We start from the raw sequence: 27,784 nt of genomic DNA, 5'->3' as shown, positions 1-27,784 counted from the left end.
TTAGAGTTTTATAGTTTCTGTATTTGCTTTGATGTAAGTCTCATCTTGCTGTGACATGAACATCTAGGACGCTGAATTCTTTTACTGGAAGGAAACCACACCTAAAACTGTTCATAAGGCAATTTTCACAGCACATTTTGATTTCATTATCTTTAATCTTAAATTGGGAAAGAAACCAATTATGTTCAAATAGCACAAAAAGTAAAGGTCAACTTGGAATTTCTTTAAATCCCAGATATCCATACTTGTCAAATAGATATGAGTAAAATGCATGCACCTGTTTCCATTAATGTCTTTGGTGCTTCTTGCATGATAACCAACAACCTCAGAATCAAAATGCTGTGCGCTTTTTATATGGCTTTTTTTTTTAAGATTTCATTTATTCATTTGACAGATCACAAGTAGGCAGAGAGGCAGGCAGAGAGAGAGGAGGAAGCAGGCTCCCTGCTGAGCAGAGAGCCCGATGCGGGACTCGATCCCAGGACCCTGAGATATGACCTGAGCCGGAGGCAGAGGCTTTAACCCACTGAGTCACCCAGGGGGCCCCTATATGGCTTTAAAGAAGCAGGTATTTACAGATTTCCCACCATTTACCTAAATGGGAGAAGACATTAAGGGCATTTAAAAGAGATGAAAATAGGGGCACCTGAATGGCTCAGTCGGTTAAACAGCTGCCTTTGCTCAGGTCATGATTTCAGAGTCCTGGGATGGAGTCCCACGTTGGGTTCCCTGCTCAGTAGAGAACCTTCTTCACCCTCTCCCTCTGTCTCTCCTCCCGATGGCTTTCTATTTCTCTCTCATTCTCACTCTCCTTCTTTCTCTCAAATTAAAAAAAAAAAAAAATCTTAAAAAAAAATGAAAATATCAATAAAATTTTTAAATGTCTACTAGCAGTTCAAGTGAAACTGCTGGGTTTCTGTGATATTTGCTCTTCTCCCCTAAATAAGACAGAACTCCAGGTGCTGAGATGAGGCTCATCATCGGGGATGATGTCCCCAAGCCTGGGCCTAGCAGCTGACGCATGTGCTGGGAAGAATAAGAAGAAAACCAAAAAGAAAATCAGGTAGACTGTTTAAAAAATGGTAGTTCACCACAGTGGGTGAATCCAGATACAAGGTCAGAGGACAGAATCCAGAGAAAAGTGAAAACTAGAAGTTTTTTCCTAAAGATTTGTTTACATAGGGGTGCCTGGGTGGCTCAGTGGGTTAAAGCCTCTGCCTTTGGCTCAGGTCATGATCCCGGGGTCCTGGGATGGAGCCCCACATTGGGCTCTCTGCTCAGTGGGGATCCTGCTTCCTCCTCTCTCTCTGCCTGCCTCTCTGCCTACTTGTGATCTCCGTCTGTCAAATAAATAAATAAAAACTTAAAAAAAATATTTTACATACTTGAGAGAGAGAGAGAGAGAGCAGGAGTGGGAGGGGCAGAGGAGGAGAGAGAATATCTCAAGGCAACTTTGTGCAGAGCACAGGCTCATGCAGGGCTTGATCTCACGACCCTGAGATCATGACCTGAGCCAAAAGCAAGAGTTAGATGCTTAACTGATTTTGCCACCCAGGTGGAAAAATTAAAAAATTTTCAAAATTAAAAGTTTTGAGCTGGGGGACTGAAGGTTCAGAAGCCAGGCTTTGAAGACATCCCTGATTCCGGGTAGCAGTGACACCGGGCAAACCCCGGACAGCAAATGACAAGCGCTCTTTGTGCACAAAGCCTCAGAGAGGTAGCAGAGGCCAGTGTGAGATCTGGAGATTGGCTGGGAATTGAGAAACGTGCAGAGTCAGAAGAATCTGTGAAGGCAAAAATCAACAGGCAGCAGAGCACGCCATGGAAGCCAGGTAGGCGCCATTTGCATAGAAAATAATGACTGAGGGCCACTGGCCCTGACACATGCTATGGAGCACCCTGGGCCAGAGAAATAAACTAAAACTGGGTGCCAGGGTGGCTCAGTCCATTAGCATTCCAACCCTTGATCTCAGCTCAGGTCTTGATCTCAGGGTCGTGAGTACAAGCCCTGTGTTGGGCTCCACGCTGGGTATGGAGCCCCCTTGGGAAAAAAAAAAAGGGGGGAAGAAACTAAAACCACTTTCTTAGGAAGACATCACAAGGAAAAATACATTCCAGAAAGATTAAGAAGCTAAATGTAAATGAAAAGTACTGAAAACAGAAAAAACCTTTTATAATTCTGAGAAGGCAGCCAATCAAAGCTTTACATAAAACCTGCAGCCCCAAAAATGAAGTATTAACAGATTTAAACTGCATATAAATGAAAACCATGATATGAAGAAGGGACAAAATTAAAAGATATTAAAAGAAATCTTTGCAATATGTACAATAGGCAAAAGTTAACTACCATTATATTATAGTGTTTCTATAAATCAATTTGTGAACTCCAAGTTAAAAAAGTGACAAAAGCTATGGTTAACACATTCAGAGAAGGGAATAAATATGATGTCTCCCATCCAAGTACTAACCAGGCCCGACCCTGCTTAGCTTCCGAGATCAGACGAGATCAGGCGCGTTCAGGGTGGTATGGCCGTAGACAAATATGATGTCTAATGACCAGACTTACTAGTGAGCGAATAAATGCAAAATGAAACAATGAGATATTATTTTCATCCTGCAGATACTTAGAAGTTGAAAAGGTTAATAAAGGGTGAATAATTAAGGGAGAAAAAGTACAACTTACATGTTCATGATGAGAGTATAAATGAGTTCATCTCTCTTGGAAGATCATATGACAATATGGAAACACCCACCAACATATAAAATGTGCAAATCATTCAGCATAGCAATTAAATTTGTAGGCTCTTTGCAGAAATATTTGCATATATGAACAAAGATTTATATGTAAAGCTATTCATTGAAACATTTCGTGTAGTAGAAAAAGTAGTGAAAACACTCTGGATGGTCCACAGAATATTAAGTTATGGCACATTCATACAGTATACACTGTTGTACTTGAGAATTATTCTATGATATATTGAGTGTAAAACATGCATCATGGAGTAATATAATGCAGAGTACTAACAAAATTGGAGTGGGGTAGAGGTATGTGTGTAAGTACATGTGTGTATGCACATAGGAGGCTGGAAATACACATACAAAACTCTTACAGTGATAACCTCCGAGAAGAGGAAGGAGAAAGGTCACAGGAAGTTTCACTCTATAGTTTTCCCATTTATATCCATTGCAAGCAAAAGGTGCACTTAATAATTTTTTTAAAATGTAGGAGGGGGCACCTGGCTTGACTCAGTTGAAAAGAGCATGGGACTCTTGATTTGGGGACGTGAGTTCAAGCCCCACAATGGTGTAGAGATTCCTTAAAAATAAATAAATAAATAAATAAATTCTTTTAACAAATGTAAGAAAAGAGTCTGGGGAGATCAGAAAGGGAATGGGAGCCCTGGGTTACCCAGTTGTGAAGGGCAGGATGCCATGAACTCATCTCCTAAGGCAGAGGCTGTGTGGTCCCTGCTGCTTGTGGATTGGCAGAACTCACATTGTGGGCTTTGGTGGCCCAACAAGTGCTGGTACATTCCATGTCTAGCCTGGCACGAGGCCTTTGGAGAGGAATGAACAAAGCAATGACAGTGTCTGGAAGATACCATAAGAAATCCCGGCTTTGAGGACTAGTCTTTGAGCTTCCAAAGCTAGGGAAGATGGAGATTCTTGTGATCTAGGATTTGTTTATTCGATTTCTTTGAAGTTAATGCCAAGAATCCAAATGGTTTAAACTGCCCTAAATATTTCTCCTCATTCGTTCTGCTAGTCCATTTATAGATGCATGTGTCTATCTGGGGGAAAAAAAAAAAAGATTGGTTTCTGCATGGGACTCAGTATCTTAATTACAAAAATCCCCACTTGGATTCCACTGGTAACTTAATTGATTAAGCATTCTGTTCTCAGAGTTTTGAGATCTGTATTGAATTAAAGAATTTGCCTCAAAACCTAAGGCAAACCAGAGGCACTATACCTAAAAGAAAAGTTAAGTTTGAGCTCAGGTATCAAGGCATTTTTGAAGGATTGAACTATTCATCTAAATAACCATTCAAAAATCAGAGAGTTGGGCTCTAGACTTTTCCTTATAGGAAAAGTTCCATTGTTTTTAAATGCTGAGTAAACATTTGAAAAATACTAATTCAGAAATGTGGTGTTTTTTTTTAGATTTTGCTTTTGCGAATAATGTAGACAAGTAAGTGCTTTTTAACTTTACTTTTATTATCAAATTATTTCATGATTGTGTTGACGTTAAATTATCTTCGTTTCCCAAAATAGATTTTAATGAGTTAAAAAATGACTAACTTCAATAGATGGTGAAAAAATGCTCTTTCTGTGATATATAAGCTCAAGCTATTTACTCGTATTTGACATATTTAGGTTTTTAATATTATTATAACCAGAAAAAAATGAAAAGCTGATTCCATGCATAAAAAAATAAAACCTAAAACTTATCAGCAAATTACAAATGTTTAATATTCCTCTAAATATGTTCAGTGACAGAAGTTATGTAGATTAACATTTAAATTCCTTGGGATTTACATTTTCAAAAGCAAATACTTCATTAAACTATGGAAAACCTTTCAAATTCATAAATATTGATGAACTTTAAAAATCATCATTCTTTTTAAATTTTGCACTTAAGCATTTTTTTCTTTGGATTCAGGGTTGAAAAATATCATCCCCAAACACATTTATAAAATAATAGCATAATGTGGAGAAATCATAACTTTCTAATAAAATGTACTTAAGACACTCATATGCATATGACATCTACAAATATTTTAATCCCCTCATTTAGCACTGGTTTCAAATCATAAACACATTAAGGTGTGAGAGCTAAACTGGGATAGCTGATCCCAAATATGTTCATTTAAATATGTTTATTTTAAAAATGTTTATTTTAATGTTTATTTTTATTGTATATTTATTTAAAAAATAAACAATGTATATAGTAAAAATAGTATTCCTTATTCTGAGAGTCAATAGAGTCAGTAGAGGCCCAAAGTTATCTGTTAGTGGTACTAGGCTATAAATAGCATAGAAAAAATATGGCATTTGTTTAAATTAAAATTTCACTGTGGCTTAATGGATTTTTTTTTTTCTGATGTGATTGCCATTTTTGCAGAACTGTGTTCGATGACCCAGAAGATGCTGTGTTTGTAAGGTCCCTGAAGAGATCAGCTATGGCTTTTACCTTCCTGAACTGGGACACAGTTCCAACACGAGAGGAAAAATACCTTGACGAGAAAGGCAGAGAACCTGCTCGAATGCTTACAGTTACACTGAGATAGCCCCTAGTATTTCTAGAAATCCTAGTGGATTTCTGTTATTTATTAAACTTCTCTGTGATCAAGCATATTAAACATTTATTATATTATTTGAAACACAAAAACGTAAGCAGAAACACCGCTAATATAATCCTTACACATTTTACGTTTTTGTTAAAGTAAAACATGTCTCCAGAAATGTACACTGATCATTGTGTTCAGCTCAACAGTTTCAAAAAAATGAACATGTTCATATAACAGCAGTCCTAGATCAAGAGAGAGATTTTTGCCAGCACGTGAACAGCCTCTTCACTCCTGTTACCAGTCCTATTCCCTATTAGGAGCCACCCTTTTAGAGACATCACTGTGATGAACTCGAAATCATCAATTAATCGTGTCTGTCTTTGAAAGGCATATAAGCGCAATCAGAGAAGTTGCATTATTTTGTGTCTGGTTTCTCTTACTCAATACTGTAAAATTCACCCATGTTGTTGCTCGAGGTGGTAGCTCTGTGTTCTCATTGCTGTATGCTATTTCAATGTATGAAGATACCACAATTTATTTATCCAGCCTATCATCTTTTGATGTTGCCTTCGAAGGCATTTGCCAGTTGCGGGTGTGAACTAATGATGTGAGCTTGGCCTCCCCTGAGGCCTGCTGCTAGGGGGAAGAGAAACCAGAAAAGCGTTTAGCAGTTGCCTCGTGCTGAGAGACAAAATGCATTTCTGGTTTTCCCGGCTGAGCTAAAGGGTTAGATCAAAAGCTTATAAAAAGCAAGGGTGCCTGGGTGGTTCAGTAGGTTAAAGCCTCTGCCCTCGGCTCAGGTCATGATCTCAGGGTCCTGGGATGGAGCCCCCCATCGGGCTCTCTGCTCAGCGGGGAGCCTGCTTCCCCCATCCCCACCTGCCTCTCGCTACTTGTGATCTCTCTGGCAAATAAATTTTTAAAATCTTAAAAAAAAAAAAGCCTTATAAAAAGCAGAGTGACTTCTCCTGTCTGATTGTGCTTCGACCACCACAGAGTAACACAGACAGAAAAGACACACACTGGACAAGTGGGGCTGAAATCAAACAGACAAGGGACGGAAGCCCTAGAGGGAACAGTGAACTGTCCCTGATAATCTGTAACCTCCTTTTACGTGTGGACACTTCCGATTCTGTACAAAGCCAGGGTCTGAAAATTCAGGCATGATCTGCCAGAGGTCAAGAAAAGGCAGAGAGCTGAGCATCGATGTGGATGTTGTGGCTCGAGACAAACGTGATAGTGTGCAGCTTCCCAGATTTGGTCACAGAAAGGATCGAAATGTTCTCTGGTTCTCTCTTCTGGATCACTTATTCTGGAAGAAGCCAGCTATCATGTTGTGAGGACATTTAGGCAGTCCTCTGGAGGGGCTCATCGGTGGGGAACTGAGGCCACTTTCCGAAAATCCAATGAGGGACTTAGGCCTGGCGCTACAACCTTATAAGGGAGCTGTTTTGCCAGCATATCCTCAGATCTCGTGAAACTTTCAGGTGAATGAACTTCTGGCCAAAAGCTGCTCCACACCCTCCCAAGAAACCCCAAGCCAGGATCACCTAGTTGAGCTGCTCCTGTGTTTCTGGCCTGCAAAAATTACATGAGGGGCGCCTGGGTGGCTCAGTGGGTTAAGCCTCTGCCTTCAGCTCAGGTCATGATCCCAGGGTCCTGGGATCGAGCCCCGCATCGGGCTCTCTGCTTGGCAGGGAGCCTGTTTCCTCCTCTCTCTCTCTCTGCCTGCCTCTCTGCCTACTTGTGATCTCTGTCAAATAAATTAAAAAAAAAAAATTAAAAAAAAATTACATGAGATAATGCTTATGGATGCTTCAAGCTGATACATTTTTGGGGTAACTTCTTACACAGCAATAGATAACGAATAGAATAACTCAGTAAAATCCATGGTGCTAGAAGTATTTGCGGTAGGTAAGGAGGCTTTGTGGAGTCTTGCAAAATCTAAGAGAGTCCCGGTGCTGTCTCAAAAGGTTATTGAATAAGGCCATCTTCGTCAGAGAACTGGTCATTGTTGGAAGAGAAGTTTGGGACAGGCTACTGCATCCACCCTAGCACTAAGAGCCTGACCAACAAACATCAAGTAACTTTGACCGAAGTTACTCATCATGAGCTGAGTACTGTCCGCCCCACGAGGCAATAAAGTTCGGTGGGCAGAGCAGCAACCTATTGCATGACAGAAACGGTACATTTGGGATCAGATTTAAGTGGGCTCATAAGTGGCATAGGCAATACTAATTTTGAATTTGATTGGAGTAAATTGGATATTATAGTGTCCCAGGTAACAACTAAAAGAATTATAAAACAATGTGTAGCCAAATATTTTATTTTGAATCCTACAATCACTGAAAAGGATGAAAACATTATTCCAATTATAAAAACATGGCTAGCAAATTTTACTTACTCTCCTTTTTAAAGAACTAATGGAAATATGTCTTTATTTATATGGAGAAAAAGGTTTGCTTCATTCTTTTTCCATCTTACAGAGTCTTCTTAAGTTCATTTGATATATAATGTCCAAGGATTGTAGTTTTACCTAACAGAAGGAATAGAGAAAAATATGTCTATTCTGCTTCCAGAAGCAGAAGTGTTCAGATTATATATTTTTTAAGGATTTTATTTATTTATTTGAGAGCAAGAGTGCATGAGCAGTGGGGCGAGGGGCAAAAGGAGAGAGAGAAACAGACTCCCTGATGAGCTGGGAGCCTAACTCAGGGCTCCATCCCAGGACGCTGGGATCATGACCTGAGCCAAAGGCAGATGCTTAACTGACCGAGCCACCCAGGTGCTCCAAGAAGTTTCTTGACAGCATATTGAAAATCATTCAACATGGCTAAAAACAAAATGAACCACCTATTTTGATATTATAATGGCAATATCAATTTGAGATTATGTATGACAAAGGAAGGGATTATAATCAGAACCAACCCCATTGTCTCTTCAACTCCATTTTCCAACCCCTTCTTCCCCAAAATACATCAAGGAAAATTGTAACACTGACATGGCTTATACCTGAAGTCCTCTTCGTCCACTGGCAGTTATAGCATGCTAGATTCTGATTTCTGTCTGCTTTCACTTCAACGAAGGGAAAAAGTTCCTCTCCATTGCCACATCTCTCGGTTTTCCTATTTCCTCCTGCCTTTCCATAATTCTCTATGTATTCGAAGACAGGCATCATAATGGTAACACAAAATAGAGGTAACACACACACACACACAAAGGCAATTAAAAATCAGATAACGTACATAAAAACAGTGGGAGAGGGCAGCCTGGGAGGATGACTTTACTAGTCAAAGAGGGATGTTTCTCAGCGTGTAGATGAGGTACCTTGACCGGTAAGTCAGGCTTGTCATGACTGACAAGTTTAGGGGCCAATCTGCCTGTTGAATTCCTACGCAGCTAACCGCTCGCACTGAATTCACTCACAAGGAGTCTTCGTGGAACAGTGTGCCGGAGAGCATACAGGTGTAGTGCTGGGGTTGGGAGAAAAGTCAATGAGTGAAGGAAGGGATAACCAGCAACACAGAAGAATCTTGATCAGCGAAGTGAGGTGGGAAATGGAGTCATTTTGATTTGCAATAGTACTCATGAAAACCCTTTCTTACTGTTCTCTAGCATTTGCCGAATTTCCTAAAATGTAGGTTCTCTAATATTTCTCTAGTTTTTGCCATCCCTCAACAGCAATAAACCAGGAAACAAGATGTGGTGTTGGTTATATCAGTAGGCATGATTTATTTTACAATCATTACAAGGAACTCTGAAACACAGCGCTGTCTTCAGCGATCAGGCCCTAGCCCGGCTTCCGTACCGCATGTGCTGAACAGTGGGGCAGCACATTCTAAAAGTGACAGTTGTAAATCAGTTTCTGGGCAGAAAGAGCCCCATGAAAAGCATAAAGAAAGAAAAAAGCCTTTCAAGTAGAATATGGCACACGAATCTGTTTTATAACTGGGGACACACTATGTTTAGCCATTATTTAATCAGAAATTTCATGAGACACCCTTTTAAATGCACATGCTGAGATAACTGTGGCTGCCTTTGTTCTGATGTATCTGAAGGTATAAATGCTGTAGATAAAATGTCACTGCAGGGACTATATAAAGTTCAGACTGCTCAAAATTGTTTCTATACAAAACTACAATGAATGAACTGTGACAGACCCTGTAATGTACACCTTTTCTTCATTTCGCTGCATCTAAATAAGTGGGACTTCACTATTATAAATGCTATTTATATGCATCTTATTCACATATAAGTTATGACTTGTTTAACTATCCATCTCCGTGGCTAGAAAAGTCTTCTTTCCTGAAAAATCTTTCTCCAACGCCTGTTCTGCTTGCCCTTGTTCCCCAGAGCCTACATTTCTTCTTGAAGGGGATTTCTTTTGTTTTGAGAACAACTGCTGAGAAGCTGGCCTCAGAAAGGGAGTCAAAATGTTTCTGCGATACTTTGAAACACACATTTTTCCCTTGGAATAACTGTCCGATCACAGTACAGAAATCACCGGGAACTTGGGGCATGGTAGACAGAGATTTGCTTGAAGGCATCTATTCTAGGAAACAGGGACTCCCGCCATGGTGCCACGAAGGTGTCATGAGGCAGGGAGGACACAGTCACGTGAGCTCCCTGGCTACCTCCCAGGGCGTGAACCATCCGTGCCGGCCCGATCTGCCCTTCACTCCTCAGATTCCTGCGGGCTTGCAGGAGCGTCCTGGAAGCCTTCCAACCCCGCTCCACTTGGAGAACATTCTTTCTCCCCTTCCACAGACTCCTTAGGCTGACAAGTCTCTTGGGAGATTCCCACATCAGCCTCCGGCTGCTCTTCATGAACACAATTAGAATTGACATCAAGTTTGCCATCTGATAAAAAGAAAAAAGAGAGAGAGAAAAGGTCGTTTTGCTGTTCCTATCACGTGTCAGTCTATCGTCTGAATGCTTTCCGTGTATTAAATTACTGAATCCTCACAACAGCCACATGAGGTAAATGATCCCTGTTATCATTATTGTCATGATTTTTACACATGGAGAAACTGAGAAGAGACGGGCTTGGCGACTTCCTCAGAGTTTCACAGTCAGTATAGCAGCAGAACCAGGATTTGGACTCAAGCCTCTGGCTCCACAGCCAAGCCTGGAAATCTCTGAAATGCTTGTCTGGGACCTGCCTTTGAAGAAAGCTTTGCCATGAGAGAGCTTGAGGTCTTTGGGTAGGTAAGTGCCTGCGCGGGGTGCTTTCCTTACCTGTGAAGTGGGGGTAAGAAAGCCTCGCCTACATGGCTGGAGAATAAAGGTGCCTGTGACACTTCGAAGAGTGGGCGGCCCCTGCTGATGCTTACCGGCCGGGAACTCCCTCTCTCCTGACCATCTTACTCTCTTCCTCATTAGGTAACAGGACCAGCTGTCAGCCTCTGTCCTCAACATGCAGGTTACAAAAGTTGGGTCAGGAAAACAGGAGAAGGCATGGCAGTCAGAAAGCCTGACGATTCTCTGAACCATTTATTTATACAAATCAAATTTTGTACAAATTGTTCAACCCTACTCCTAGTGTTTCTCAAGCAGGCGGTAAAGGCAATGCAGTCTACGGAGGGGTGGGGGTGGAAGGGCTTTGTTATCAGTCAACCAGGCAAACTTTTCGAGCTAGATGCGTGCCACAAAACGTACGATATGTTCTCCGGGGTGGGACGCAGACCTGGAGGTGGGTTCCACCGCAGTCTGGGAATCCCTGCTAAAGCAACTCACTGTTTCTGATGAAAATGAGTCATATACCTCATGAGGGAGGGAGAGAGAAAGTAATATGGAATTCAATGTCTAGACACTTAGAGAAACCTAATCCGTACATTAGAGCTACAATCTAATCTGTAATTTATAAAATTTTCTCTGTAATTTCACCTACAGCTTTGTATTTTAATTGAAAAAATTAAAGGTTCCCAACCTTTACCTTGGGTAGCCGTTAGGGGAAATTTAATTATTTCCTTAGTCAAAAACCTTAAAAATCCCTTGTGAGCTGAGTATGAGTGAACACTCGTTTAGAGTCCCATCACTGCAGGGCATTCCTGTGAGTCAGAATTTAGAATACAGAATAAACCATATGCCTTAGAACTCTATAGCTTCTGTCTTCCAGGGACTTCTAGGTTAACCATATTCTGTACATTATCCCAACAACTCCAAAGAGGGACACACTGAAATGTGATTCTTAAATCGGTCAAGTCCAAGTATCCTCGGTCCCCAGAAAAGACTCAATTCCTTGGTGCCTGCGTTAGTATCATTAATCATATCATTCCTCTGCCCAATGAGAAGCAGTATGAGCTTGCTTTTTATATACATACTGTTTTCCTCTTCACTCTTTTCTTTGGCAGCTTCCAATTGTTGTTTTTCGTAAATGTCCTTTAGATCCTTACAGATTTTCTTATGTGCAAACCAGTGTGTTTTCTGGCAGGTCTGATCACAATATATAACCTGAAAACAATTGTAAGTTTACGTCATTTCAAGAGCTGTGACTGCATGATATTCCAACTATGACATTAAACCAAGAGCTATGCTGTAAAAAATGCTGTTTCCTACGCTTTCCTTTATTTTTGTAAAGATTTATTTATTTTGAGAGAGAGAGAGAGCAAATGAGAGCTGGGGTAGATGGGGGCGGGCAGAGGAAGACAGAGTCCCAAGCAGACTCTGTGCTGAGTGTGGAGCCCAACACAGGGCTTGATTCCATGATCCTGAGATGACAACCTGAGCCAAAACCAAGAGTCAGACGCCCAACCGACTGCACCACCCAGGTGCCCCTACGCCTTCTTTTTAAAACCATGATGGCCACTGATTTATATTTGTCATTTTTAACTTATACTTTATAACAATAGATACATATTAAGTGGTCTACCAAAGACCTTAAGAAATGATTTAAGAAGAACCTACTATGTGTCAGAACTGTACAATGACAAGGAAGATAGAGCTGTCTCAGAGGAAACTGAGCTTGAGAAAGAGCTGGATGGAACGGCATGGAGGGAGGCAGATACCCAACATGACTCACATCCTAATGCAGGTTGTAACAGCAACAGGAGCACAAAGAAAGCAGTGACTCACTCTGTGTGAAGAGAGTCAGTCAACAGAGAAATGGGCACGAAGCATTCCAAGCAGAGATTATCTTGTACAAAAATGCAAGAAGGGAAGTGAATCATATGTTCAAGGACAGGGAGGAGTTTCTGTAAATGGAGTTGAGATTTTTGTAAGATTATATGCCAAGCACTGTGCTAAACCCTTATAATAGAGAAGGCATGTATTGTAGACTGTTTCATTGGTCCCGAATCTTTATTCTTCCCTTCATGTGTATACTTCCTCATGAGATTTCAAAGTTCTTTTCACTGATGGGAAGGAGAATTCACCCTAAGTTTGGTCGTGTGACTTGTTTTGGCCAAAGGAATGTGAGAATATGACAATTTCAAGACTAGACGACGAGGGACCTTGTGTTTCTCTACTCGTGCCCTTTTACCTCTACTGTCACTACTAGAACGGCTCAGCCTGGCCTGCTGGTCCAAGGAGGATAGGAGACACAGGGAGAAAAAGTGCCCCCACTAATCCCAGCCAGCTGCCAACATGGGAAATTAGCAAATGATTGTTGTCATAAGTGTTTTACATGCAGCAATGGTAAACCCATGTAGATGGTCTCAAGGAATGAATTCTCACAATGCTAACCCCATTTCACGTACAAGGAAACTGAAGTTCAAAGAAGTAAGTAACTGAAGGAGAATGAAGCTGCAGAAGTAAGTCAAAACAAAATATGATGGCTATTATTAATATGCTGAAGAATTCCAAACTTGAAAACAAGAGGAGATTAATATAATGAAATAAATAAATTAATATAACTTAGAGGGTAAAGTGAATGTACAGATGAATGCTTATGGGTAATATCTGTGAGGAGAAGGTAGGCCCTTTACAAAGATCATGGCAGCAGAAGTGGGGAGTGGAGTTCAGAAGAGCTTAAAGATTGGTGGCAGTCACAGGGGAGTTGGAGGTCTACAAGAGATGATGAAGAGATTGTAGCTCAAGTCACCATCAGAAAATTTAAGATGGCGTATTTATGAACTGGCCTGTTCTAGGCTCTCACATCTGCAACAGTCAGTCCGTTACGGATAATCTTTCTCTCATTCATTCACTCATATTCCTTCTTTCTTGGAAGCAGTCTATTCAGATGCTGCGGCAGCCTGGAACATATGGCAAAGAACTATGCCGGACATTTATCTCATACCGCTCTTTCAAAATTACTTTTAATTATTAGATGCACAGAATTAGAATTTATGCTGTATTAGAATGTATTAGAAAACTAACGTCAACCATTTTATTTAGAGAACATTACAAATCAGTTATCAAACTGGATATGAAATCTAAACCGTACTGAAGAACTTCAAGGAAATTCATTCTTACCATCTTGCAGACGGAACATCTTTTACTTGCTCCCTTCTCTCCACAGGTAGTGCAAAATTCCACATCCACAAAACCCACCTGACCAGTGATGGCTTGGGTAAGAACAGAGAATGCAGTGGGATCAGAACCCTATAGGAGGTATGAAGAAGAGGAAAACACACTTTAAAATTGCTATTGGAAGACTACAGAGATGATACTCCATGAATGATGTTGTCCAGAAGCAGGCACACCAGAGATGGAGTCATTCAGGCTGGCGGTGACCCAGACTTTATCTATGTTACCTTATAAGAGCATGGTAGTCAGAGTCAATTACTGCTTCAGAAAAGAATCCAGGGTACCCCTGAATAATGACATAGAATCTTTCTTGTCACTGGTAGGTGGCAAGAACTCTTTCTCGTTATACAAAATCTCATCATTTACTTTGTTACATAAGAATTTGTTTAAGCACGAGAGCTCCTCCCACAGAAAGAAACTCAACTTAAAAACAAACAGGATGGGGTGCCTGGGTGGCTCAATGGTAAAGCCTCTGCTTTCAGCTCAGGTCATGATCTCAGGATCCTGAGATCGAGCCCCACATCGGGCTCTCTGCTCAGCGGGGAGCCTGCTTCTCTCTCTCTGCCAGCCTTTCTGCCTACCTGTGATCTTTCTCTATCAAATAAATAAATAAAAAATCTAAAACAAACAAACAAACAGGATGGGGTGGGGAGCCTGGGTGGCTCAATGGGTAAAGCCTCTGCTTTCAGCTCAGTTCATGATCTCAGGATCCTGGGATCGAGCCCCGCTCGATGTGGGAAGTAGGAAGTGGGAAGCCTGCTTCTCCCTCTCTTTCTCTGCCTCCCTCTCTACCTACTTGTGATCTCGCTGTCAAATAAATAAATAAAATCTCTTTTTTTTTTTTAATTTGACAGAGAGAGAGAGATCACAAGTAGGCAGAGAGGCAGGCAGAGAGAGAGGAGGAAGCAGGCTCCCTGCGGAGCAGAGAGCCCGGTGCGGGACTCGATCTCAGGACCCTGAGATCATGACCTGAGCCGAAGGCAGCGGCTCAATCCACTGAGCCACCCAGGCGCCCAAAATAAATAAAATCTTAAAAAAAAAACAAAAAAACAAACAAACAGGATGCTTTATTCAACACATCCTATAAAATGAGAGACATTAGCTAGTCTCCCAGAAGTCAAAATATACTCTGGCAAGTGATAAAGCACAACAACTTTAATAGGATACTCTGTTGCTTCACATTTCCTGCTGAGCTTTGTGACAGGGAGAAGCCAGAGATCCACAGGAGGAAGAGGGAACCGAAACCTTGGTGGGAGGGCCCAGGCATCAGCACTGTCAGAAAGTGCCACAGGCAATCCTCATGGCAGGCCAACCCTGAGAATTACCCTGTGACAGGAAATGGTTAGTACTGCTTCAGTGGCTTGTGAATTTGAGAGTTTAACAAAACCCATTAGGAAGTAAACAGTGGCTTCCTGGGACATTCACAACCACAGGCACTGTCCAGATAAATCAAGTTTTCCAGAGAGAATATATAACTCTTAAAGAAGAAAATTCGTTTTTATTTTTATTTTTTATTGATTTGTTTTTAAAGATTTTTAAAAATTAATTTGACAGAGAGACACAACGAGAGAGGGAACAGAAGCGGGGGGAGTGGGAGAGGGCAAAGCAGGCTCCCCGCTAAGCAGAGAGCCTGATTCGGGGCTCGATCCCAGGAGCCTGGGATCATGACCTGAGCCGAAGGCAGACGCTTAACGACTGAGCCACTCATGTGCCCCATAAGAAGAAAAATTTTTAAAGAGAGAAAAATTTTCTAAGATGCATTATATCCTATTCTCTCTACTAACAAACCTTTTCTCAATGACTCGGATCACTAGGGTAAACATTAACTATTACACTGCATCAACTTGAAGGACAATAATGCTATGATACAGGGCTGCAGGGAATGGTTCAACCCCACATTGCTCTGCTTTGACTTTTTCTTTAAAGTACTCTGAGCTATTTTCAGTTCTGCTGTTTTCCACTTTGAAGGTAAAATGTCAGCTACCACTTGTTAGTGTTAAAAACAGCCCACGGCCGGCTGGGCTAGCTGCTTCTCTGATGTCCATTCCCCCAATTTCTGCACCAAGAGAAGCGGAACGTCATTCAGAGGAGCAGGGTCCAGACCAACCGAAACTGCTCTTTTCCCCAGACAACCTGCAAAGCTAAGAGTAGATCTGTGACAGATCTGGTCTGCCTATCTCTGTGCTTCTGAGTATATGGCAATAAATAAACCCTACTGACTTAATTCACGGTTAGTTGGAGTTTGATATGTGGACCAAATGACATTCGTAATTGATAAACCACCCTCATAATTTGCTACCTTTAATCTTCCAAAAGTTCAAATACCAAATAGCCAAGTATATTACAAAGTAAGGGAAAAAAATCTCTATGTGAAATCATGGAGAATTCTCCGGGATCAACGAATGCATGAACTTCATGAAATCACCTTGTGTCTTCAGGTCTTTCTGATTTCATGGCTCTGAGCAGACAAAGTCTTAACATATGAAGGAGCACCGAGAACCCACCTGTCCTCATTTCTCACACTGAGAAGGATGGGACAGCCTAGAGAAGGCAGAGAAGAAGAGACATTGCTGGAGGGTGGGAGGAAGCCATGGATGGGACCAGTGTCAGGATCAGCTTCTTATCCCAACAGACAAAGGCTGATAAAGGATTTGATTGAAATGTAGCAAAGCACGACTGGTGTAGATACGGTGAACAGAAATGTGTTCAAAACAGGAAGTGAGGGGCGCCCGGGTGGCTCAGTGAATTAAAGCCTCTGCCTTCCGCTCAGGTCATGATCCCAGGGTCCTGGGATCGAGCCCCGCATCGGGCTCTCTGCTCAGTGGGGAGCCTGCTTCCTCCTCTCTCTCTGCCTGCCTCTCTGCCTACTTGTAATTTCTGTCTGTCAAATAAATAAATAAAATCTTAAAAAAAAAAACAACAACAGGAAGAGTGAGGGAGAATCTTAGGACATACTACTTAAATAAGTATATGATAAAGGGCAATAAATAATTTAAAGAACAGATAATAAAGGTGAAATTTGCTTCCTATAGCTGTATATACGGAGCATATGGAAGTATAGAAGTATAAACAGAATTTTGTTAAGTATGGAACATTTATAATCAGAGGCATTAAGGTAGAATATGAGAAGCTGGGACATACTTTGGGATTGCTTATCAGGACATACAATGAGCCTCCCATGGCTCATCCCTTCACATCCCCACCAACCAGGAACCATCAACCTAGACAGTCAATTCCTACTTCCGTATAATATGGGACTTCGTACTGGTTTTTCATGAGCGACAACTGTACATGTGTGTATCTGTATTACCCACATTTACGGTTTCACAGAGGTCTTTAAAATGTAATTTTCCACATAACCATCTACATTCTGACATAGGAGACTACTACTTATTAAACCATGAGCTATATAAAAATGAAAAAAGAGGCTCAAGAGAGGGGAAACGGGTGCCCAGAAACAGGTATGCCTATCGCCATGTCTGTTCCTGAAAACTGTTTAAAATAACAAATACTTATCTCTCTATTACATTAATAAATCAATGCTAAAGAGAACTAGTCTGTAATTGTACAAAGTATGGCAATGAGGTCTGACTGATAGAGTTAACTCACAATTTCCACAGGAGCAATGCTTCGCACCAGCTGCTGGAGGAGTGTGGCTTCACAGTAAGGAAATTTCCTGATGCTTTCCCTTATGATCTTTTCTTGATATACCGGAAAGCCATCTGAAGCTCGGCCTTTTAACAAGCTGAAAGATATTTTTTAAAAAGTAACTGGAGTTGAATCTCTAAGCATTTCCTCCCAGCTGAACCCATGAACTGTGAGTAATTTCTGTGCTACCTGAGATTTTCATTGTCTCTTCCAATCGTGCTGATAGACTTAATTCAAACTGCTCTTCTACCTGCATGTTCGGCTAGTCCTTATCCTGCTTACGTGCCCTGGGAGGTATTTGTAAAAGGAACCCCTGCCATAAAACACACACTAACCGCCATTACCGGAGCAGCTAGTTACTCATTACCATGCCAGTTATTTGTACAAAGAGTGAAAACTCTCATTAGGTTACACCCTTCTGACACAGTTCACCTTTCCCAGTAAAACTAGGGGGGCACTTGACCTCAGGGGGTCAGAGAACAAGGAGAACATGCAGCTCTCCCAGATTCAATAATGGAGATAGGCTGAGCGCCATGATGAACCCAGAGCAACAACCTGAGGCATGGCATACCCATCCTCAAAGATGGACTTGGGCTACCTTCTACATCTTACAAAGGCTACCTAAACACTTCAGCTCTCTCACTTGTAAACTGGGGATAAAAAGTAGATAAAAGTAAAAAGTAGAGAACTGTATAATCACTCAACCTAAAGAGAACACTGCTCTCGTTTCTTGCAGACTAAATGTGAGCCCAACAGTAACAACTGCTGCTAAAATGCTTCATTTTTTAATCCACGATGAGGCTTCGTATAATAAAACATTATCCATCTGAGTATATTTTACATGTGACATGGCTGAAATGGTACCTTTTGATCAGAGCGTCCAGTTTATTCTCTCCATCCTTTAAGAAGCTAATACATTTCTGGAAGATACAGCTAATGTAATGCATTTTCATAGCCAACACTTCATTCATGTCTCTCTGCTTCATGCATTTCTCACAGATCAAATCCATCACCTTGTAGCATTTATTCAGGGCTGTCTCTTCTGCCAGCAGAGGGTTCTCATTGACAAGCATCACGATCTAGAAGACATTCCAGTGAACTTCGAAATTCCATGAGAGACTTTTCATGTACAAATTGGATACTTATTTTGGGTTGATTTCAACAGATCACCAAATAAAGTGTCTCTCGGGGTCACATGTTTACTATGTTAATTCAAACTGGAATGCAAACTGCCAATGATCCAAGTTCTAAAATGAATACAGAAGGACCTCGGCATCTTGAAATCTCTTGAACTCTGTGTATCTGAGTTATCCAGTGATCTGCCATCAAGCTAAACCAGGGTGTTAGCATGCCACTCACAGTCATGGTTTTAGAGTCTCTGTTAAAAGCACTTGTAAAGATAAACAAGGCACATTTACATTTCCTTTATATACAGAATCAAATCCCCAAGCAATCACTACTTCTAGCTAACATTACTAGAATTTCACGGCTAGGAGTACTGTAATTTTCATTAACTCTTACTAATTGTAAGAAGATGAGGTTTTTACAGAAAGAAGTCTAAAAATAAAAGGTGTATTACTTTCCAATTAACTGCATTTCTCTGTGGAAATTTTTATGATATGCTTATCATCTATGGTAATGAGAAAAGGTCAAAGAGGAAAGCAAATTAAAAGCCTTCAAGGAGGAATGTTAGAGAGTTATCAAATCTGATGCATTATGAGTCCCACACTTCTCATATAGGCACAGATTAAGTGCAAAATCAGCGTAATGAGGAGTACTGTTTTTTACTGGCTTTGTTACTGGGAAGATGATTACCTACCTGAAGTAAGTCTGCACAGGGCCACTGGAAACATTCATGGGGACATACCAGTAATGTAAACACATATGTAACACAGGCACAACTGTATGCACAGGGCAGAAAGTCAGTGTTTGTTAACCTATGTGTTACAGCAAAACACCTATCGTGGGGAATGTAAATGTCAGGGAATCACAGACAGCAGATTTCACGAATTAGATCCAACAGGAAGATCATTTGTTAACTTCTATGAATCCCATGCATACCTTCCTACCTGGAAATTTAACACAGATTAAGTGTTCTTGTGAAATTAAATATGATTTGTACTTACTTTTGAGACTACCAGATTGATGTATAATCTAGTATTTTACTTAAAATATAGCACTTGGTAATAAATGAGGGGTCATGAAATAAGTATAAGAAGATTTGTTGGTAAATGTGCCGATGACTTTCCCTACAATAACATATATCAAAAATTAACTTTTGGTAGAGAAGGCTCATTAATCACACATTTATATTTCTACTGTCAACACTAATGATTTGAAACAGTTTGTTCAACATTTTTGGGTAAAGCATTTATAATCAAAGCACAGGATCTTAAACTGACAAGTAAAAACTTTAAAAAAATCTCAGAACCCAGATTAATAGTTTTTTTTTCTTTGTTAAGACATTAGGTTTTGTTTAAAGATTTTACTTATTTATTTGAGAGAGCAAATGAGAGACAGAGAGCATGAGGGGGTTAGGTCAGAGGGAGAAGCAGACTCCCTTCCGAGCAGGGAGCAGGACTCGATCCTGGGACCCCAGGGTCATGACCGAAGGCAGTCACTTAACCAACTGAGCCACCCAGGTGCCCCAAGATGTTATCCTTTATTTACTTCAAAGTATACACTAGTATACACAAAGAAAAATGATATATAACCACAGCTCTACTATGAGCCTACTGAAACATTTCACAGGTAATCACAAAAGAATAATATTTGAATTAGCTACCTTCTTCTAATCTCTGCAGCATTACAAAGTCATCCATTATAAAGAAAATCTCATTATTAATTATCAAAGAGGAATAAAGGTATTCCATTAAGTGTAAAAGCCTGATATAGCTCCTCTCCCAAAAAATGTTAGAATATGTTTATATAGTGGCATTTTGAATTCTTTTTATTTTTTAAATACCCTCTAAGAAAAAATGACCAAACCAACTGGACTCAAAAAAGTTAATCATCAAAGACAGGATCCCTTGTGTACATCTGTCCCCTGACCCCTTAGAGACTATGCTCAATTCTGCTGTTATTTTTGCCATGATTCTGTTTTTCTCCTTTATAACCTGTGTACTCTGGGCTTCAGCACAACTGCCCGAGTCCCTGCTGAAAACAAACACTCCGATGCCACAGGAGCCACTTACCCTAGCCGCCAGCATAGCGCTGTGATGTGCACTGTGGTGAAAAGGGGCATCGTGTGTCGAGGAGGATTTCTGGGCTGCTTTTAAAAGGCCTCTGATTGTATAAATGGTTGTTAGTTACTTTTTTATAATACAGCCCAGGAAGACCCTTGCTGGCTTGGAAAGGGCTAAAGCAACGAAAATAAGGCATCACAAAAGCACTATACAACTTTAATCTAAAATGTGGGGGGCAAGGGGGAAGGTTTTCAAGTGAATATATCATACAAAATATCATACAAAAACAAGGTCTAGGCTGGAGAAAGGTACTATAATCATAGAATAGTATCTTTTATAAGACCAAGAGTACTAAGAAAATAGAATGTAGGCGATTTGGGTTTCTATACCTTTACCATTTATTGCCTGTATAAATATACCTTTATTCTAATTTACTCAAACAGGTGCTCTTAAAGATAATTAGATATAAAATAATTCTTAGGACATTTAACCCCGAGAGTCTAGGTTCCACGTGAACATCCAAAAATTACTCCACAGACTCAATTATCGCAATCATTGAGATTACTGCAACCTCAAGGGGTAGAAACATAGACATAAATGACAGTAAATCAGAAAAACACAGGGAATTTCCTCAAATCAGTCTAAACCTGAAGATTCTATAATGCTCGGGCCGCAGGAGAACAAGAAGGACCCAATCCACACACATTCTCCATATCGAGAAATAATGTATCCCTAGGAAAAATCCCATCTTCCCACCCAGCCTGCCCCACCGCGAAGAGAAAGGGTGCCGTGGACACGGAGTAAGTAGCACCTATACTCTTCGCTTGTGCATGCTGGGAAAGAAACAGAACGGAACAAAACAAAACACTGATACAGAAGAGGCTACCTATTTTTTAAAAGGTTAAATTCTAAGTTCCATAAACCCTCCACTGTAAATACAATCATATGGTTCATGGCCAAATTTCTTTTTTGCCCTCTTAGAATCACAAGTGTTACCTCCGGGGGTTCTTTCAGAATGGGAAGGACAACATTTGAGTTTTGAAAAATAAAAACAGAAGAGGCTCTACCAGTCTATCTTATGAAATAGGATCTGCGAGTCCATCCTCTCTCTTACTGGCCCAGGAAAGTAATTTGGGTGGAAAGTCACAGAACAGGTATGTTTTGTTGGTTTGTTTGTTTCTTGAGCTTCAGAGTCTGTGTGCAAAGGGAAGCATCGATAAAGTAATAACATTACATAAAATTTGGAACTTCTATCTTCAAAGGAGTGCCAGTCTTCAAAAGAGTTACTTATAATACTTATTTTAATGGTGTCACTCAATGTAACAGACTTGAAGGGAAATTTAATTTAACTGCATCTATAATAACATTTTTTATTAAGAGAAAACCTCAGTGTTTGATCAGGTTTACCACCTTGCTCACCAAACAGTCCTGAATTACCATCAAATCTACACATGAATGAAGATATAGATGAGTAAAATTTGAAAAAGAAGAGCATCACTGTAGCATACAGAGAGTTTTATGTAATAATTCATTGAGGAGATTATACTCATCTGGATCAATTTACAAAAAATAAAGATAAAAAAAATTTTGTAAATAAACAAAAAAGGCTATACGTAAACTCTGAAGAAAAGAGCAGTGAAAATAGTTCCAAATGGCTCCCGAAGTTTCTCTGGTAAGCCAAATGAACTTCAGGGTTGGTCTAAAAAGTCTGAAAATCTGTGTGATTTGACAAATACTGGAAGAACTGTATTACTTAAAGGCATCAAATAGTTACTTACATTAAAATATGAGCTCAGGATGACATTTAAGAACACTTCTTGGAAGGATAATTATTGTAGCAGATGCTGTTGGTGCCCCCACCAAAATCCCCACTCCCAGCTTCCGGGACTGTTGGCTGCTAGGGGCTTAGAGCTGCCTCCTTCTCCAGGAAACCGCCTCCATCCATCGGATGTTGCCTTCCTGGGCACTACCTGGGAACCTGTCCTTTCCCTCTGAGGACAGCCCTCAGCGAATGGCAACTGAGTGATCCAAAAGAATGGCTCCCTTGCTTCTCTGGAGCCATGAAGAGTCCAGAGCTCCCAGTGAGGTGAGGTGGAAGATGGGCTTCAGCTGAACCCACCTCTTTGCCTGGCCTTTCCTCCCAGTCTAGCCTATGCCCCTCACCTGCTCTTAGGCTTAAACCGAGCAGTCCCTTCACTGTACCATCTGAACAACAGAGCCCCACCTCAAGCTCAAGATCCACAAAACCCAACCACGGCAACTATGATCTTACAGAATTAAGAGCAGTTTCAATGCTGAAGGAATATTTAAATAAAAAGCAAAGACAATAAACACAACATTACCTTGACAGGATGAAGATTGGTTGTAGTAATGACTTTGTGCAGTGGGCCCGCCAACTTTGGAGGCAGTTTCGGCTCTTTATCCAGCCCCTGGGGTTTAGTGTAATAATCTAATCTCTCCCGAGGAAAGAAATTGTTGATGATCGTCACACAGTCGTGTTGACCTTTTCATAGAAAAACAGGAAATCTGTTATTTTGCTTTTCAAAATATGACATTTTCCAATTTTGTATTAATTATGGTGCTATGTTCTCATGAAGTAAAATATGCACCAACATCTTTAATTTTCAGGAAAAGTCAGTAGAAGAGGACAAGGAGAGGTAAAATGTTTTGAGGAACATTTATAAGCACACTTTGTGAAGTCCAAAACATAATCCCCTTTTAAAGACACAGAATCCACAGTACATATGAAGGTTATATGGATTATCAAAAAATGGGAGTTTAATTTGTAAGTGACCCTCAATATTTGACGGAAGTCGCTTGTTTTTAATTAAGTTTAAATGTCTCTTCGTCTACCCCTACGGAAATGATGGCCATTCTTTCCTAATCACAACTGGGTTTCTTTACACAGAATATAAATTTATTCTGTATAAAGCTTATTATTACTACTATTACACTAATCTCCCCTCCCAATGAATTTGAGAAAAGCTTGGCCTCTCTGTGAATTAGGGAAAAAGCTTTCGCTGGCTTAAGCTCAGAATTCACATTATGGCTTCTTATAGATCCCTATGCCACTTGTCTATAACACCTCTGGAGGGAAAACTGGTCGTAGAAAAGCAACACTGATTCTGGGGAAGTTGGTGACCTGAACGTCTTTTCCTGCTCCTCCCCAGCTCCGTCGCCACTAACTCTCTGGAGCAGGGAAGTGGCCACTCTGGGCAAACAGGCAGAACCCTCAGGGCACACTGGCAGGTGCAGACTCCTTTGGGATCTCTGTCCACAAGACAGGGCGACCAGAAGCAGAGAGTTCTGGGACCAGGCATCGGGGCTCCCGGAAAGCGATCTGCCCTGGGCGGCCAATGTGGCCCCAGTCCACTTGTGCACGGTCCTGCGAGCATCCGCTCGATCCTGTCGACAAAGTGATCTGCAGGGTGGACGCTGGTACTTGAGGCTGGCAGAGAGCTCTGCTTGCCTGGGAGTTTACTTAGAGTTCTATACCCATGGGTTCGACACAGACACAGTGCCCTTCTCTTCACTGCTTCATAACCCCTGTCAGCTTGACCCAGCTGTGTAGGAGATAAGGAGCGAAGTACCCAAGGGGATCCAGCATCATGGAAGACTTGTGCACGGCCTCCAGCAGATGGCCTCTTTGGTAGGAAGTACACTTACAACATGGACCACAACCACAACTGAACCATAACCATAATCATCAAGCAAGAACACTTAAGTAGATCAATTACAAAATGTAAAGTTTTGTGGACTGCAGAAAGATTCACAATTCTAAAATTAATAGACAAAAAATAAAAATTAAAATAAAATCAAGAGACAAACTGAAAGAGGTAATCCAGGTTACTACTGAGAACTGAAAGAGTAATATTGAAGACACAGTGGATGAAATATCTCAAAATAGAAAATGAGGAAATGGAAATCATTATGGAAGAGATGAGAGCAGAAGGGCAGATCCAGGAAATTTAAAGGTGAAAATAGTAGAAATCTTTGAAGGGAAATGAGAAATGGATGGAGAATTAAGAACTAAGCAAATGACAGAAGAACACATCCCTGATTTAAAAGGAAATTTTAGTAGTGATCACAAACACATTTTTGGTATCTAATGCCATTCTTAAGTACTGAAACACTAGGGTGGGTTTTTTTTTTCCTTTCTGCCTTTCTTTCCCCCCTTTTTTTTTTTTTTAATCAGAAAGCTCTGATATATGTATCTTGGGGAGGAGTCAAACAATAATAGCATTCAGTAAAAATATGAGGTGCTGTGTTTAGCAAACAATCATCTCTACTTCCATAACATTCCTGAAGGAAAAGGCAAAAACAACTAAGCAAATCTCCTACTATAAGCAGGACATGACATGATGGCATCAAAACTAACACAGGTCACTGTGTGTGGGAATTTACAATGGTGCAGGAAGAAACCAGAGATGAAGACAAACTATATCATTTCCTTAAAACACAATCTACATCCAGCTTCGATAAACAGATATGTGATGCTATTTAATTAAAAAAAAAAGTTCTAAAATAGCTGCTACAAGGGCGTGGGGGTGGAGTAACTGGGTGATGGGCATGAAGGAGGGCACATGATGTAATGGGCACTGGGTGTTATACACAACTGATGAATCACTGACCTCTGCCTCTGAAACTAATAATACACTATATGTTAATTAATTGAATTTAAATAAAATTAAATTCAATTAAAAACAAAATAAAATAGCTCCTACAAAAAACCAATATTGACAAGAGAATGAGCTGAAAATAAAGGAGTAGGGGGAAACACGGAATTAGTTTGTTACTCTATTTTCTCATCAATCTCTCTACTAATATAGTCAGGAAAATCCCTCCGAGCAGTTGGCCATATCTGTACATAAAAATACCAGCTACATAACAATGTCACTATCACAAGACTAGAGGTCTCTTAAGTTACACCTTTGTAAGAAGGACAACATGATATTACTTCACCTTTTCTTTACTTCAGGGTTAATTTTTTTTTACATTTTAGGTAGAGCTTAGATTATTTTGATATTTTATTTTAACTTATCTGTTAAGAATTTACATTAGAGTGATATACACTGAATGATCATAAACTTTTACTTAATTTGTATTTAAGTGTTTGTAATTGAAACAATTCAATATTTAGTTTCACTGGTGTTTAATTTAATGAATTCTGAATAAATACAAATAAAATAGTACTACTATTACAGAAAATAAATGCTGGACAAGGGGCTTGGGCAATGCATCTGGGGCCAGTACTATCATCACTAGACTGGAGTCTTCCTGACTGAATGGGCTCACTGAGTCCGTCCTAGGAAGGTTTACTCAGAGCAAGCATACACACGACTAATCACTTGTTAGTAAAACTTTTTATTTTCTAAAATAAACTGAAACATACTTCCAGAATGAGATAGGAAAGTTGATAAGGGAAAATAAATTCTCATTTCCAAAGTGTGAGGTGTGAAGTAACTTCACAATAGAAAAGTGTGAAGTAACTTCTATGTGTGACTGAGGGAACAGAACAGTGATCCAAGAACCGTGAAACCAGCTCTGGTACGACTCACATTTCAGGGAGAAAGAGAATTTCGGTTACCATGGATTTCAAACCATATTCAACCTATAAACCATGCGAGAAGGTCCTGTAACCCAAATCTAAATGGGAACAGACAGCTGAAGATGGAGCAAGGGGAAGGAGAAAGGGGGAGCAGACCCAACCGTTGGTGGCAGAGATGGTTAATCTGAATAATGGGTGGAGGCAACTTGACTGAGAAATTATCCTGTTGACTGTGAGGATTAGTCAAAGAGAAGTAACCCATGATGGATGACATTCAAATAACATTTTGGTACTAAAAATACTGAACCCTCTCAGCCAAGTCCACAGCTGGGGACAATGGTGGAGGAGGAAAGGAAAGACGTGTTGTCTGACGAGGCAGAGAATGTGGAAAAACAAGTGAGCTGGAAGGACTTCCTCATGTTGGAACCGTTAAATGGGCAAATCCAGTGCCTTGTGGGTGGGCCACGGAGGATAGTTTTGTTCTTGCTTTTAACTGGCAAATATGGGTTTAATCGGGAGTGTTGTGAATAGGAGAGTAAGCATTAGTGGAATGGGAAAACATTCTTGATCTTCCTAGTTAATAAAGAAGAAATAAATGTATTCTAACATGACCAGGCCAGTCACATTAAGGAAACACACACACACACCACACACACACACACACACAAAACGCTATACACAAGCACAAGCAAAAACAACCAGCAATCACCAAGTTAAACAAAGCATAAAAATAATGAGGTAAAAGAGGAGGGATGCAATCAAGTTTATCAGTAATGATATACACGTACAAGCTGAGTACCTGTTAAAAGCCAGAGACTATCATTTTGGGTTAGAGAGCAGAGCATACGTACATGGGTTTATAAACATATAGATGTAGCAGCAGTTATCCTAATATAATGAAATCATAAAGACTGAGAACAAAGAGATGGGCAAAGAGATTATTGACAAATGCAAAAACCCAAAAAGGAATCGAGAATGACTGTAATAGCAAACTGGTGCAGCCCTCTAGGAAATAGCATGGAGGGTCCTCAGAAAGTTAAAAATAGACCTGTCCTACCATCCAGCAGTTGCACTACTAGGTATTTATCCAAAGGATACAAAAATAGTGATTCAAACAGGCACATGCACCCCAATGTTTATAGCAGCAATGTCCACAATAGCCGAACTATGGAAAGAGCCCAGATGTCCATGGACTGCTGAATGGATAGAGATGTGGTCCATATAGACAATGGACTACTCCTCAGCCACCAAAAAGAATGAAATCTTGCCATTTGCAATGACCTGGATGGACAGAGAGGGTATTAATGCTAAGTGAAATAAGTCAGTCAGAGAAGACAAATAGCATATAATTTCACTCATATGTGAAGTTAAGAAACAAAACTGATGAAGACAGGAGAAAGGAAGGAAAAATAAAATAAGATAAAAAGAGAGAGGGAGGCAAACCATAAGAGACTCTTAACTATAGGGAACAAACTGAGGGTTGCTGGACTGGAGGTAGGCGGGTGATGGGGTAATTGGGTGATGGGCATTAAGGAGGGCCCTTGATGTGATGAGCACTAGGTGTTATATGCAACTGATGAATCACTATATTCTACCCCTGAAGCCAATAATACACCATATGGTAATTAACTTGAATTTAAATAATTTAA

At 40.4% G+C, this 27,784-nt stretch overlaps 2 protein-coding genes across 2 annotated transcripts in view; one reads left to right on the top strand and one right to left on the bottom strand.

Annotated features, from left to right (window-relative positions):
* Nucleotides 1–6,991, top strand: part of LRRC72 (leucine rich repeat containing 72) — a 43,286-nt gene extending 36,295 nt beyond the window's left edge. The window contains exons 8-9 of the mRNA XM_046020619.1: nt 4,162–4,189; nt 5,123–6,991. Of these exons, the coding sequence (XP_045876575.1) occupies nt 4,162–4,189; nt 5,123–5,288 (194 nt within the window). The 3' untranslated portion in view covers nt 5,289–6,991. The remainder of the gene's footprint in view (nt 1–4,161; nt 4,190–5,122) is intronic.
* Nucleotides 6,992–8,996: 2,005 nt separating this feature from the next.
* The window catches only part of ANKMY2 (ankyrin repeat and MYND domain containing 2), a 36,432-nt gene continuing 17,644 nt past the window's right edge, over nt 8,997–27,784 (bottom strand). The window contains exons 5-10 of the mRNA XM_046020618.1: nt 22,930–23,090; nt 18,267–18,481; nt 17,364–17,499; nt 13,701–13,829; nt 11,612–11,741; nt 8,997–10,148 (exon numbers count right to left, since the gene is read on the bottom strand). Of these exons, the coding sequence (XP_045876574.1) occupies nt 9,964–10,148; nt 11,612–11,741; nt 13,701–13,829; nt 17,364–17,499; nt 18,267–18,481; nt 22,930–23,090 (956 nt within the window). The 3' untranslated portion in view covers nt 8,997–9,963. The remainder of the gene's footprint in view (nt 10,149–11,611; nt 11,742–13,700; nt 13,830–17,363; nt 17,500–18,266; nt 18,482–22,929; nt 23,091–27,784) is intronic.

The sequence above is a fragment of the Meles meles genome, chromosome 10 (assembly GCF_922984935.1).
Source record: "Meles meles chromosome 10, mMelMel3.1 paternal haplotype, whole genome shotgun sequence".
Lineage (NCBI taxonomy): Eukaryota > Metazoa > Chordata > Mammalia > Carnivora > Mustelidae > Meles > Meles meles.
This window is presented reverse-complemented; position numbering and strand designations above follow the sequence as displayed.